Source organism: Scyliorhinus canicula, chromosome 13, assembly GCF_902713615.1.
Source record: "Scyliorhinus canicula chromosome 13, sScyCan1.1, whole genome shotgun sequence".
Taxonomy (NCBI): Eukaryota; Metazoa; Chordata; class Chondrichthyes; order Carcharhiniformes; family Scyliorhinidae; genus Scyliorhinus; species Scyliorhinus canicula.
The window spans coordinates 145,925,054-145,939,991 of NC_052158.1; the positions used below are offsets into that span (position 1 = coordinate 145,925,054).

At 43.4% G+C, this 14,938-nt stretch overlaps 1 protein-coding gene across 2 annotated transcripts in view; it reads left to right on the top strand.

Moving 5' to 3' along the window:
* Positions 1-13,041, top strand: part of tsc22d2 (TSC22 domain family 2) — an 88,222-nt gene extending 75,181 nt beyond the window's left edge. For both annotated transcript variants that reach the window (XM_038815231.1, XM_038815232.1), the window contains 2 exons: positions 8,930-8,981; positions 11,276-13,041. In XM_038815231.1, coding sequence (XP_038671159.1) covers positions 8,930-8,981; positions 11,276-11,551 — 328 coding nt within the window. In that variant the 3' untranslated portion in view covers positions 11,552-13,041. The remainder of the gene's footprint in view (positions 1-8,929; positions 8,982-11,275) is intronic.
* Positions 13,042-14,938: the final 1,897 nt, after the last annotated feature.

Genomic DNA, 14,938 nt, shown 5'->3' on the forward strand with positions numbered 1-14,938 from the left:
TTCAACATGGAGGAGTACTGATTCATCAGCTGAGGGTGGACGGTACCTGGTAATCAGCGGTAGGTTTCTTTGAGCATGTTTAACCTGAAGTCATGAGACTTCATGGGGTCCATTTACATACAATACTGCAAATTACTGTCCTTAAATTTTACCTCTGACTGAACCTTTGGTCATCTGACATCATATCCTTTTATATAGCTTGATATCAAACTTTTATTTTATAATGCTCCTAGAATTCACTTGGAGACCTTTTATTATGTTAAAGGTGCTATATAAATATACTTTGTTGTATTTTTTTTTCAATTAAGGGGCAATTTGGCGTGACCAATCCAACTACCCTGCTTATCTTTGGGTTGTGGGGGTGGGGCAGGGGGAGAAGGTGCAAACTCCACACAGACAGTGACCTGGGCCGGGATCAAACGCGCGTCCTCGGCGCCGTGAGGCAGCAGTGCTAACCACTGCCTGAGCCACTGTGCTGCCCCATACTTTGTTTTCTTTTTAAATATTTTTTATTCTCCTCCTTTTTCACATTTTCCAAATTTACACCCACCAACAATAAACAATAATCAGTAACAAAATATGTCGATCCCCATATCAATAAAAACGATCCCATCCTCCCACCAAACCCCAAACATTAGCCCGCATGTTCACGCAAACAAATGACAAAAAGGAATTAGGGATCACCCATAGTCGCCATTAACACACACAGCCCCCCACCTCCCCCCAGACCTCCCACCCACACGCCCCAACTAATGGTCGATGTTATCCAGTTCTTGAAAGTGCATAATGAATAATGCCCATGAATTGTAGAACCCCTCCATCCTTCCCCTCAGTTCAAACTTAACCTTCTCAAGAGTCAAGAATTCCAACAGGTCCCCCCGCCACGCCAGGGCCACAAGGTGGAGAGGTTGCTCTCCAACCTATCAGGATCTGCCTTCGGGCGATCAACAAGGCGACGGCCACAACATCTGCCTCCTCACCCATTTCCAACCCTGGCTGGTCCGGCACCCCGAATATGGCCTCCCGGGGGCCCAGGTCCAGTTTCACGTGCACCACTTTAGAAATTACACTAAAAACCTCCTTCCAGTAATCCTCTAGCTTTGGACAGGACCAAAACATATGAACGTGATTAGTGCTGCCCCTCCCCTGCAACGTTCACACACGTCTTCTACTCCTTCAAAGAATCAGCTCATCCTCGCCCTCGTCAGGTGTGCCCTGTACACCACCTTCAGCTGTATCAGCCCCAATCTCACGGACGAGGTGGAGGCGTTCACCCTCCGGAGCACCTCACACCAGAACCCCTCTCCATATCCTCTCCCAGCTCTTCCTCTCACTTTGCTTTGATCCCTTCCAGTGGTGCCTTTTCCTCTTCCAAAATAGCTCCGTAAACCGCTGACACTACCCCCTTCTCCAGTCCCCCTATCGTCAGCACCTCCTCCAGCAATGTGGGGGCCGGCTCCTCCGGGAAGTTCTATATCTCCTTTCTGGCAAAATCTTGAACCTGCATGTATCTAAACATTTACCCCTGCTCCAGCCCATACTTCGCTTCCAGCTCCTTCAATCCTGCAAACAGACCCCTAAGAAACAAATATTTTAGTGTCTTAATCCCCTTCTCCTCCCATTTCCGAAAATTTCCATCCCACCTCCCTCAGGTGAGGAAGGAGCAGTGCTCCGAAAGCTCGTATTTGAAACAAACCTGTTGGACTTTAACCTGGTGCTGCAAGACTTCTTACTGTGCACAAATATAAAATCAGGTTTTCAGTGCTAGAGAGGTTATTCCACCGTAATTATGTCTTGGGTATGCTGTTTGAGGACCCAGTTGCACCACATTTGACCAAGCATATAATCTTGGTGTCAAAGTTCATATCAAATCAGTGATTGCAAATTGATTTTCATCTATGAGGACCTCCTGTAGGACACACTGTGGAGGAGTTTGAAACCACTGAAGCAACCTTCTGCATTTCTGTATTTAACCACCAGAATTTGCTGTTAGTGTCACAGTAATGATGGCAAATGTCAACAGCAGTAAATTACATAGACATACATAGAACATACAGTGCTGAAGGAGGCCATTCGGCCCATCGAGTCTGCACCGACCCACTTAAGCCCTCACTTCCACCCTATCCCCGTAACCCAATATACCCTCCTAACCTTTTTGGTCACTAAGGGCAATTTAGCACGGCCAATCCACCTAACCTGCACATTTTTGGACTGTGGGAGGAAACCGGAGCACCCGGAGGAAACCCACGCAGACACGGGGAGATCGTACAGACTCCACACAGACAGTGACCCAGCAGGGAATCGAACCTGGGACCTGGTGCTGCGAAGCCACAGTGCTATCCACTTGTGCTGCCCAAATTCTGGACCATTGTTGTGCCCTTCATCTTGACCGCAATCTTGCTGGTCTATGAGCTGCTTTGTCTATATTTAATGGCTATCATTGAAGCGTTTGATTTAAAACGTTACGGATTAACAAAGTAGTTCAATTCAGCGAGGTTTCAATACTGGCTGTACTTTTGCTGTCATTTGAACTGGACCATAGGAGGAGGATTCAGGAGGAGCTTTCTAATTGCTGAACACGCAAATGCTTTACTAGGTCATGGAAAATGTGTAGAAAATAGTTAAGAAGTTGTAGTGTTTTGTGCTAATTTGATCTGATTTGGAGAGGCATTGGAATCCATAGGATCCCTGCAGTGCAGAAGGAGGCCATTCAGCCCATTGTGTATGCACCGACCCTCTGAAAGAGCACTCTACCTAAACCCCTGCCCTATCCCCGTAACCCCGTAATCCCACCTAACCGTCGGACATCAAGGGGCAATGTAGCTTGGCCAATCCACCTAACCTGTACATCTTTGGACTGTGGGAGGAAACCGGGGCAACCGGAGGAAACCCACGCAGACACGGGGAGAAGGTGCAGACTCGCACAGTCATCCTTGGCTGTAATTGATCCCAGGTCCCTAGTGTTGTGAGGCAGCAGTGCCAAACACTGCGCCACCGTGCCGTCCCACCATGTCGCCCCGCTGTGCCGCCCCACTGTGCCACCATGCTGAATGAGAACACAAATGTGAACAAACAGTTGAAATGAATTTCCCATAGATGTTCTAAAGTGGTTTGCTGTATTGGTGTTCAGTATTGAGTGACAAGTTCCATTAGTCTCCACCATTAAACTTAGGAGGGAAAGGTTAATTGCATTTCACATTTACTTCACTATCAATCCAACCTTTTGAGCTGATTTCAATATAAGCCAATGTAGAAAAATCAGCATGCTGTATTTACTTGTGTGCATGGTGAGAAAATGTAATTTCTTGCGTGTGAATTCTTTTAGATACTAGTCAAAGGCTTGCTTGGCGCTTCCTACGTGGCTGGTTCGCCTCCTGGCAAAGCAGTTTTGTCAAAGATGGCCAGGTCCAGCAGCAGCATCGGGCAAGTTTGCGACCTCCCAATTCCAGATGCTGATTCAAACCAGAGACAGCGGAGTAAGAACTAGGGAAAAGCAAATGTGAAATTAGCAGCTGATCAAAGACTTCAGTAGAAGAGAGTTGGCATTCACATGGTGAATGCTGAAGTCAACAGTGACACAACGGAATAGAATGGTTGAAATGTGAAAGGGCTGAGAGAAGAGTATTTGTGGACATCGTCAGTTTGAGGGGTTTGTAAAGCTGGCCGTCATCTCACATGAGAGGTGTACTTCAACTTGCATCAGGCAAGTTGCTTTTATCTAAAAGGACAGTCCACATTTTGTTTTGGGATATTTCAGCTTTCCTTTTCTGGGGCTGAGAGTGCAAGAACAGGTCAGAGGCTGGGAATTCTCAGTGAATAATTCACCTCCTGACTCCCCTAAGTCTGTCCCCCATCTATCAGGCACAAATCAGGAGTGCGAGGGAATGCTTTCCACTTGACTGGATGAGTGCACTTCCAACAACACTCGAACTTCGACATCATCCAAGACAAAACAGCCCGCTTGTTTGGCACCCTACCCACCATCTTAAATATTCACTCCCTCTACCACCAACACGTGGCAGCAGTGTGTGCGATCTACAAGATGCACTGCAGCAACTCGCCAAGGCTCCTTTGATAAAACATAAGAACGAGGAGCAGGAGTAGGCCATCTGGCCCTTCGAGTCTGCATCTTCTAAACCCACAACCTCAACCACCTAGAAGCACCAGGGCAGCAGATGTGTGGTAACGCATCTGGACTGGTTTAGCACGCTGGGCTAAATCGCTGGCTTTTAAAGCAGACCCAGGCAGGCCAGCAGCACGGTTCAACTCCCGTACCAGCCTCCCCGAACAGGCGCCGGAATGTGGCGACTAGGGGCTTTTCACAGCAACTTCATTGAAGCCTACTTGTGACAATAAGCGATTTTTCTTTTTTTTTTTCATTTCATTTTTCACACCACCCCTTGCAAGTTCCCCTTCAGGCCTTGCATCATCCTGACCTGAAACTATATCTGGCATTCCTTCAGTGTCACCGGGTCAAACTCCTGGAACTCCCTAACAGCACTGTGGGTCACTGTATCTACAGCATATGGACTGCAGAGGTTCCAGAAGGCGGCTCACGGCCACCTTCCCAAGGGCAGTTATGGATAGGCAATAAATGTTCGACTAGCCAGTGACGCCCACATCCCATGAATAGGAAAAAAGGCTGTTTATTATCAAGCTTTATTCAAACCATTTCTGCTAGTGTTATCCTTAGGTGTTAGTTGCACAGATTAACAACAAGCAACTGTGCACGTTCAGGTGCCTCTTGAACAAATCCGTTCGTACTTATTCAAACATAGACAATGCTCCTCTCTTATCGGGTTAAACTTACAACTGATTAATTAGTTCAGTATTGAATTGGGTTTCTGGTGAACTCTGGAGTAGTTTGCTCGGCAGAACCAGACAAACTCAATACATTGCAACTGCTGTTTCGACAGATGCACTTTTATTTTTAGTGTAGAGGGTGAATGGAAAACGCTTTGCAGTTCTGGTTTTGCTTTCAGTGCGAAGTGAAATGAGTTTGCAGCTGTTAGTCTAGGTGAATTAACTGCAAATTGGCTTAAAGATTTAAGCTTAAAGATCTGGGGCTGGTTTAGCACACTGGGCTAAATAGCTGGCTTTTAAAGCCGACCAAGGCAGGCCAGCAGCGCGGTTCAATTCCCGTACTAGCCTCCCCGAACAGGCGCCGGAATGTGGCGACGAGGGGCTTTTCACAGTAACTTCATTTGAAGCCTTGTGACAATAAGCGATTTTCATTTCATTTCATTTTCATTCAGATTTAGATATAGGTTCTAAAAATACACAATTTTCAGCATCCTTTATGTGTATGTAATATTTCAATTCAAAGTAATGCAGGTCACTCCACCATTTTCAACATTTCTGCCCCGGTTTTGGTGTCCTGTAATTTCTAAAATAGTCTGGTTTTTCTTTTGCTTCCCTATTTTGCTTTTAGCCGTTCCTCATTCCTTGGTGAGAGCTGACCATCCAGGCCCCTTCCGCATGGTGACCTGATGTTGATACTGTGGTCCTATCTGCCGCCTCTGGTGGTTCAAGTGGGTGTTGAAAGCTCTCATGGCAGTACCCAAGCAACCTCGGTGCCCTGACCAACATTTCCCCTCAACCAGTCAGATGTGGTTGTCAAATCATCGAACACCAAGAACACAGAACGAGGCCTTTGGTTCATTAAGCCCATGTCAGCTTTGTGGAATAACTATCCAAATATTCCCACACTCCATTCTCTCCCCATATCATAGAAACATAGGATTTACAGTGCAGAAGGAGGCCTTTCGGCCAAACGAGTCTGCACCGGCCCTTGTAAAGAGCACTCTACCCAAGTTACCCCACCCAAACTTTTTGGACACGAAGGACAATTTAGCACAGCCAATCCACCTAACCTGCACATCTTTGGACTGTGGGAGGAAACCGGAGTACCCGGGGGAAACCCACGCAGACACTGGGAGAACGCGCAGACTCCGCACAGACAGTGACCCAAGCCGGGAATCGAACCTGGGACCCTGGAGCTGTGAAGCAATTGTGCTAACCGCTATGCTACTGTACTATCCATTCAATTGTTTGTCTGATTCCTATTTGAAAGTCATTATTGAATCAATTTTCTGTGTAACTATTCTCCCACCCCCAGCTGTCACCTCTAGCTCTTTGCAAATCTCCTGACTAATTGTAAATGCAGCACAGAATGTGCATTTGGCTGCATAACACTTAATTATGTGATGATTCAGTCTGATGAGTCTCTCTGTAACATTTATCATGGGATGTCCGGTACAGTGTGACTAATAATCTTAAATGCTTATTTTTTTTTTAAATAATCTATCCTTTTGGGACCTGGATGGCCATTCCTTTGCAACAGCCCATTTCGTTATACCTGTCTTTGTTGTTGATAGGTTTTGGATGACGTGGAGAGAGAGGTGGGGGGTTTTCCCCTATACTTGTCCTTTTCTCAAGGTTTGTGTGTGTGTATGTGTGGGACTGGCTGGGCCCACTTTTATTGCCCATCCCCAGTTGCCTCCGAGACAAGAAGATGATGGCGAACCACTAAATAAAGCCATCAGTTGTCAGCGTCATCCAGCCATAATCGGGCGACATGTTGTATTGAGACAAAAACTGTACATTCAAGAATTTAAGTTCTTGAATGTTTCAGCATATAATTGGAATTGTGTTCTATAATATGAACACCTCTGGAGCATTTAGCAAGTTTTCAGTGCCTTCCAGAGTTATCGTCTCTGCGGTATATAGTGCATCATGATCCAGCAGTATAAGGAAACGAGTGATGGTTGTATTGATGCCACAATGGACTAGAAGATTTAAAATATATTAAGAATGACCACAAGCATTGAATTTCAACCGGAAAGTTTCTAATTATGCTGCTTTTCCAGAGTGCATTACTGCACGCTCATGTTTATGATTCAAAATATCGTACGCAGGCTGTACTAAAACGTGTGATTTGGTTCATTAAGCAATGCCACTAATGTATTGTACTTCTGTATGTCTTGGAATCTGTTGGGGCGGCGAAAGAAATTAGCACTGGAGTGATGTCTTTAAACATGTGGCTTCCATCAGTTTTCATATTGTGTTCAGTGGGATGCCAGTGCAAATGCACAACCGGTGGCAACTCTGAGCTTTTAAAACCAGAAAAAAGGAAGTGTTGCCAACCACCAGCTTCTCAATATGGTAGGTTTGCCCGTGGGTTACGAGAGTACTGTGTGCCAGAAACCGGTGATGCCAAGTTCCAAACAGAAATGTATTTCTCTCTTCAGTTTAAACTTATTGAATACCTTATCCAGTGCTTATTTAATGTAAATGAATATCAGGACATTTTTTGAAATGATTCAGTCTTTCTGGGATGACGATCCGCTCTAGCTTTGCTCTGTGTGCTGCTCCAACTAAGTTACTGACAACTGTCCTCTGTGCATTTCTCAATAACGCGAGTGTGGAAAGATGTGTCGAGCGTAGTGCTGAGACCATTGGATTCTGATGCATTCAAAACAAATCAACCAAAGTTTGTGTTGCCAAATACAATGGGTTTATTGTTTCTTAAATACTGCACCACAGGAAAGATATGTCTGTTGTGCAATTTTAAATGCAGACTATACAGGCTTTGAGCAGTATTGCACATCCGTATTGACCCACCTTGTGTTGAAATGTGTCTGGAATGTCAGGGTATGAGAAACAGGAGCAGGAATAGGCCCCTTTAGCCTGCTCTGTCATTCTATGAGGTCGTGGCTGAACTGATTGTAACTTTCTAAAAAAAATTTGTTTATAAATTTAGAGTATCCAATTCATTTTTCCAACTGAGGGACAATTTAGCGTGGCCAATCCACCTAGCCAGCACATCTTTGGGTTGTGGGGGTGAAACCCACGCAAACACGGGGAGAATGTGCAAACTCCACACGGACAGTGACCCAGAGTCGGGATCGACCCTGGGATCTCAGTGCCGTGAGGCAGCAGAGCTAACCACTGTGCCTTTGTGCTGCCCTATGATAACCTTAACTCCACCTTCCTGTCTCATCTCCATAACCCTTCGCAGCGCCAGGGACCTGGGTTTGATTCCCAGCTTGGGTCACTGTCTGTGCAGAGTCTGCACGTTCTCCCCATGGCTGCGTGGGTTTCCTCCGGGTGCTCTGGTTTCCTCGCACAAGTCCTGAAAGACGTGCTTGTTAAGTGAATTGGATATTCTGCATTCTCCCTCTGTGCATCCAAACAAGCGCCGTAGTGTGGCGACTAGGGGAATTTCACAGTTACTTCATTGCAGTGTTAATGTAAGCCTACTTGTGACACTAATAAACATTATTATTATTATTGACTTAATCTGTCTAACTCCACCTTGAGTACATTGAATGATGCCATTCAATGTAACAATGCCATTGTTCCTTCTTATAGAGAATTCCAAACACGACAGTCCTCAGATAAAAATTTCCTCCTTATCTCCATCTTAAATGGGAGACCACTTATTTTTAAATTGTATCCCATAGTTTTAGATTTCCCTACGTGAGGAAACGCCCTCTCAGCATCTACTCCGTTAAGTCCATTCAGAATCTTTTATGTTTCAATAAGGTCATTGTTCGTTTTTCTAAACTTCAATATGTTTAGGCCCAAACTTCTCAACCGTTCCTCATGAGACAACCCGCTCATTCCAGGAAACAGCCCAGTCAACTTTCTCTAAACTGCTCCAAATGCAAGTATGTCACTCCTTATGTTAAGAGACTAAAACTTCTCCTCCACATGTGGTTGCTTCACTCTAAGTTGAAGTGTCAATCTTTGGTACTTTGCATCCCAGTATGTGCTGCCGCTGAGGTCTGAGGAGATGTAAAGTGATCTGTTTTACCGACATCTAGTTTTTATACATTACACCCAGTAAAGGTTTTGGGGTCTTCGTTCAGAAACTCCGAGATATGCGGTACTTTATAATTCATGATGCTCCTTGTTTCTGTTACAGTGCTTCAGGAGCTAGTGTGGTAGCAATCGACAACAAAATAGAACAGGCAATGGTAAGTTAAATGATCCCTTATTTAATTTCTTTCTTGAAGTTAATGATGCAAAATTTCCCACTGTTATTGGCTAATGTTTATTTGCAGTACAAATATCCAAATTTGATTTGCAAGTCCACTTTGTAACCCAAAGATTAACGTCAAAAGTTGATATACCAATTTGGTAAATATATGCAAGGCTGTTTCATTACTAGCCATTATTACCATGTGTCAGATTTGATGGAGGGCATTTTAGAACACTGAGCTGAACTGTAGTAAAAGTGATAGCTGTGTTACTGGGTGTAACCTTTGGGTGAGCCAAACTAAAATCCTAAATAAGAGCTTTAGTCTTTTTTCCTGTTGAAAATTGGGTTCAAAGATACTTTGCGTTGTGAGGTGCCATTCTGTATATAATAGTGAGTTTGTCATGGATATGATGTACATGCACCTGATTTCAGAAGAAATTGGAGATTCTTTTCCTTCTGATTCACCACCTGAAAAAAGAATCTGAGAATTTATTGTTGGACATCGGTAAACAATTTATTTATCTCTAGGATGCACATTGCCCTGAACCTTCCCCAGTCTATCGTGAGCTCGCTGTTTCATAGAGTCATTTTTTTTTAACAAAACATTCCAAATCCTGGACCTCTCCTGAAATAGGCTCATGCCCCAGTTTAGTTCTGTACCCTGGTGTAACACGAAAGTGCCTTTTTCTACCCTCTCTCGCCCTACTGGCCACAGTCATTTGTTAGACCCTTATTACCAACCCAACTGAAATCAACAGTCAACTTGCTGCCAAGCCAGCCCAGATACTGCTAGCTTGGAGGGACTCAAAGCCCCAGAAGTCAGAGACCTGGCCAACTGACATGGCTAGCTTCCTCGGCCTAGAAAAGATTAAGTTCGCCTTGAGAGGGTTACTGTTAGGGTTCGCCCGGAGGTAGCAACCATTCATCGGCTTCTTCGCAGAGAATTAATCGTCCGGGGGGGGGGGCATAGAATAGGGGGTCAATTAGGCGGGTCTTGGCGGAATGGGAACCGGTGATTGCACTATGTTTATTGTTCTTTGTACATTGTTTTTATACTTTTGCTGTAAGTAATGCCAAAAAATACATCATTAAAATTGTTTATGAAAACAAAACTTGCTGCCAAGCCAGGTGTATAGAACCAAGGTCTTCCTCGTCTGCACCGTATTAGCAACATCCTGAAATTGTGCAGTTCAGCCATCTAAATTTAGTAAAAGTAATCTTGTGCTGTCAAGAACATATCTCAATAGCATTTCATTCTATTGACCAGATCAATTAATTAATTACGAGCACTTGTGATGAACTATCTTTAACGCCTGATTTTTAATTGGCTAGTTCCCACAGAAAGGTGATTTATTATTTTCTGAACTTTTACTATATCATGCCCCTCAAATAAAGAGCAGCTCCATTGTGGATTATCCAAATGCTAATGTTGAACTATCTCCAAACATGTATTTGAAGCAGGGAAAGATACAGGGCTGCAGGGAAGTGAGATTAGTTTTAGGATTGTTCGAACAGGGATGATGGATTGAAGGGCTGTAAAGATGTATTGGACGTTGTTTGCTGCGCTGTTTTATAGGTGGTTTACACCCACTCGCCACCCATCCGTGTTTACATTCACAACTATCACCATTCTTTATCATGTACTCTCCAAGTAAACCTGGTAAAATAATTTTGAAGAGTAACGATTGCCAATGCAATCATGCATTTGGCTGCACTTTTATAATACAAAGTGCCTTGGAATCTCTCACTTGTGCAAATTTCTCGAGTTAAGCTGCACGTTTGAAAGGTATTTTGTAGTAGGAAATTGCCTCTGCATAAGTTTCTCATCTACCTGGCGTGGAGATACTTGAATGGAGCAAGCTCCCTACTAGCTGATCTGATGCCAGTCACGAGCAGTCTGCACTCCTGGCTCACATGTTTTAAAAGACTACACACTGCAAAGAATTACCTTTGGACGGGCGGCCAGCTTGCATGCCCCCTGTTTTCTACTGGAGCTCCTCCCGTAATTCAGGATACAAGAGGTGCCTAGCAACCATTGATGTCAAATGGGATGTGTCCCCATGCTGGCAAGAAAATTGGCAGTTCTATTTGAAAAATCATTTTATTTTGAGTCCATTTCTTTGTTCTATGCCAGGTACATAGAACAAAAAGCATTCCTGGCTTCACACCACTTTCTCTTGTTAGCAGACTAAGTGAATAGGGCACTTCTGTCACGTTGAAGGATTGCAGACCAGTGTGAAATCTGTTTGAAGGTGCAAGTCATTGATTATATTTGTTTTTTAATTGCAGGATTTAGTGAAAAGCCATCTAATGTACGCAGTAAGAGAAGAAGTGGAAGTCTTGAAGGAACAGATTAAAGAGCTGATTGAAAAGAACTGTGTACTAGAGCGAGAGAATTCACTGTTGAAGTCATTAGCGAACAATGACCAGCTGTCCCAGCTTCAGACCCAGGTGACCAATCCCAGTAGCACTTCACAAACACAGCAGCCGACAGCAGTAGCACAACCTCAACAGGCTGCACAACAGACACCGCCTCCGCCGCAGCCTAATGTCCCTTCTGCATGAAAATTTGCTCGCCTGCATAGGAAAAGAAATCTTCAAAAAAATAAAATCTGTGTGCCACTGGTGTTCCTACCATTGAACAGCAAATAGCCGTGCTTAAATGTGTTTTTTGCTCTTTGGCCTTCTCAGTATTAGACAATCATCCGCAAGAGCTTTCTACGTGCGATGTCGCAGTTGGCATCCGCAAGTGTGTGACTGCACGAAGAAAAGTGGTTGAAGGATTTGTATCTCGTAGGAGGAAAGCTGATTTTCATCAGATTTATGGATAAGTGGGTACCTACATCTTTATGGCCTATCAAGGTTTTATATATTTACACACACGCATATACACACACCCACACACACACACATATATATATATATATATATATATATATATATATATATATATGTATACATATGTGAAAAATAGGAATCTCTGGGTTGTTGCGCCTATCTAACATTAAGACCTAGTTAGCAGCTCTGTCTGAAAGAGCCACCATTCTAGCAACTTTTTGCATACATGAATTTTAATTTACTGTTTGTTTTTATTTATTACAGGGCTGCTATTTTCATATGTAAATGAACAATGTCATGGAATCTTTTTTTTTTGTAAGTTTGAAATTAAAGATTATAAGATTACTGGTAAAAGCAAGTGATAGTTGGGATTGCATATATTAGTTCAAAAAAAATATAGGCAATAATAAAATTTAAAAAAAAAAAAATCCTGGCTTAAGAGTTCTAACACTAATGGCAGTTTTACCATGGGGATTTTCTTCTGCAATAGTCGAATCCTGGTTTGAATGTAAATTTTGTATAGAGTGTAAGTATTATAAGGAAGAACATAGCAGACATGTACAAGTAGGCACCGGACATTGTGACCTAACAATTTGAAAGGATATTTGGACTTTTTTTTTTGATGAAGAAAAATAAACTCTCCTCATTTCTGTTACTGAATTTCTTTATCTGGAGAAAAAAAAGAATTGCCATATGATTTTCTTTACATTTCCTTTGTTTTTTAAACTTATTTTCCCCCGCTCAGAAGTGTGTTTGTTGGGGGAGGGGGGGGTGGAGGGGGACATAATAAAAAGCTGTGAAATTGTTCAACCTACTTTGTAACCAAAGAAGCTAAGCTGTGTATCTGAATTCATTTATTTTGTACGGCTGTTCTGTAAGCATTATTTTAGTTTACTTTGTCTTTTCTTTCAAGCTTTAACGAGCCGTTATTTCCTTTACACTCTTCGCATGTTCTGCATGACCCCTTTATCAAACCAGTTTCTTACCTCATGTTTTTACTGAGCACTCTTACTGTAACAAGTTTAGTCTGTGAACAATGTCCAATTAAAACTATTAAAAAAAACAGCTGTTGGATTCAAGCTAGTGTTAAGTGCTAGTCAGAAAAAATGGAGTGAGCCATCTTTTGTTCATTTAAATGGTGTTTTGAATTTCATATGCATAAAGTTTTGTTACATTGCAGATTTTATTGTATTTAATAAATGCAACGTGCCGATTCAGATGTCCTGAGTGGTTGAATTAAAGTGTACAATGCTGCAACAGTAGTTTAAATTAAACCTCTTCCCTCGTGTCTTAACTTCTGTAGCAGGGGCTGAAGTTGTCGGCGTGAGGCAAGGCTTTTAGCTTGTGAAACAGTTGTGCCTGACTCATGGCCACAAGATCACAGACCCATAGAGTGGCTCTGCCTCTGGAGGAAGCAGGAAGAGTACAAGAGTCGTGATGGTGCTCGGCTATGTCTTTGGTGAAATACTGAGGAAAAGGGAAACGCATCTCTTCCCAGACTATTATAGGCGGGCAGGATGGATGATTTACGATTATTCTGGGTGGGACATAGGCGAAATGGGAAGCTTGCAGTATCATAAGACCATAAGACATAGGAGCAGAATTAGGCCACTCGGCCTATCGAGTCTGCTCCATCATTCAATCACATTGTGATTTGGGCTTCACAGCCTTCTGCAGCAAAGAGTTCCGGAGATTCACCACCCTCTGGCTGAAGAAATCCCTCCTCATCTCTGTTTTAAAGGATCGTCCCTTTAGTCTGAGATGGTGTCCTCTGGTTCTAGTTTTTCCTACAAGTGGAAATATCCTCTCCACGTCCACTCTATCCAGCCCTCGCAGTATCCTGTAAGTTTCAATAAGATCCCCCCCTCATCTTTCTAAACTCCAACAAGTACAGACCCAGAGTCCTCAACCGTTCCTCATAAAACAAGTTCTTAATTCCAGGAATCATTCTTGTGAACCTCCTCTGGACCCTTTCCAAAACCAGCACATCCTCCCTTAGATACGGGGCCCAAAATTGCTCACAATACTCTGAATGGGGTCTGACCAGAGCCTTATACAGCCTCAGAAGTACATCCCCGGTCTTGTATTCTACCCCTCTTGACATGAATGCTAACATTGCATTTGCCTTCTTAACTGTCGACTGAACCTGCACGTTAACCTTAAGAGAATCATGAACAAGGACTCCCAAGTCCCTTTGTGCTTCTGATTTCCTTAGTATTTCCCCATCTAAAAAATGGTCTATGCGTAAATTCCTCCTTCCAAAGTATATATAAACTTAAATTAGGCATTATATCCCATCTAAATCTAATAAGTGTTTAATTTAATCCAAATGCTGTTTAGTTCAATCATTTTGTGTTGTGTGACTCCTTTGTATCCAAATGCTTGCTATCGATTTCTGTGACGTCTGGAGCACAAGACTCTAGCAGCTGATTGATTTGCTGTTATCACATGCTTTCTGGTCAGCAACTCAGGCATTTTGTTTGTTTTCCCTGATTTGCTTCTTGTTTGTTTTTCTCAACAGCCTTTAAATATTTTTTTAACAGGGAGTAAACAGCTTCTATTTATCTAGTGCCTTTCATGTAATAAAACATTCCAAGGCACCTCATATCATATAATAAAACATTCTGGCACCAAACAACATCAGGAGATATTGGGTCAGATGACCAAAGGCTTGGTCAAAGAGGTAGGTGTTTAAAGAGCGTCCTGAAGCACGAATCACAGTTGCGGAGCTTGTGGCTTGGGGCTGGAGAGGGATTAGGGAGGGGCGAGACCATGGAGGCATTTGAAATCGAGGATGAGATTTTTAAAATCTAGACTGTTGTTGGGACTGGGAGCCAATATCGATCTTGGTGATCAGGGAAACAGGACTTGGTGGGTGCGGGTTCAGGCACAGGCCACACAGGTTTGGGTGACCCCCCCCCCCCCCCCCAGATCACGGAAGCTAGAATGTGGGAGACCAGGAGTGCGTTGGAATAGTCAAGTCTCATGGTAACCACGGCATGAATGAGCACTTCAGCAGCAGTGAAGTTGTGCAATATTACAGAGGTGGAAGTTTGCACACACTCCCCATATCTGCGTGGGTCTCACCCTCACAACCCAAAGAGGTGCAGGGTG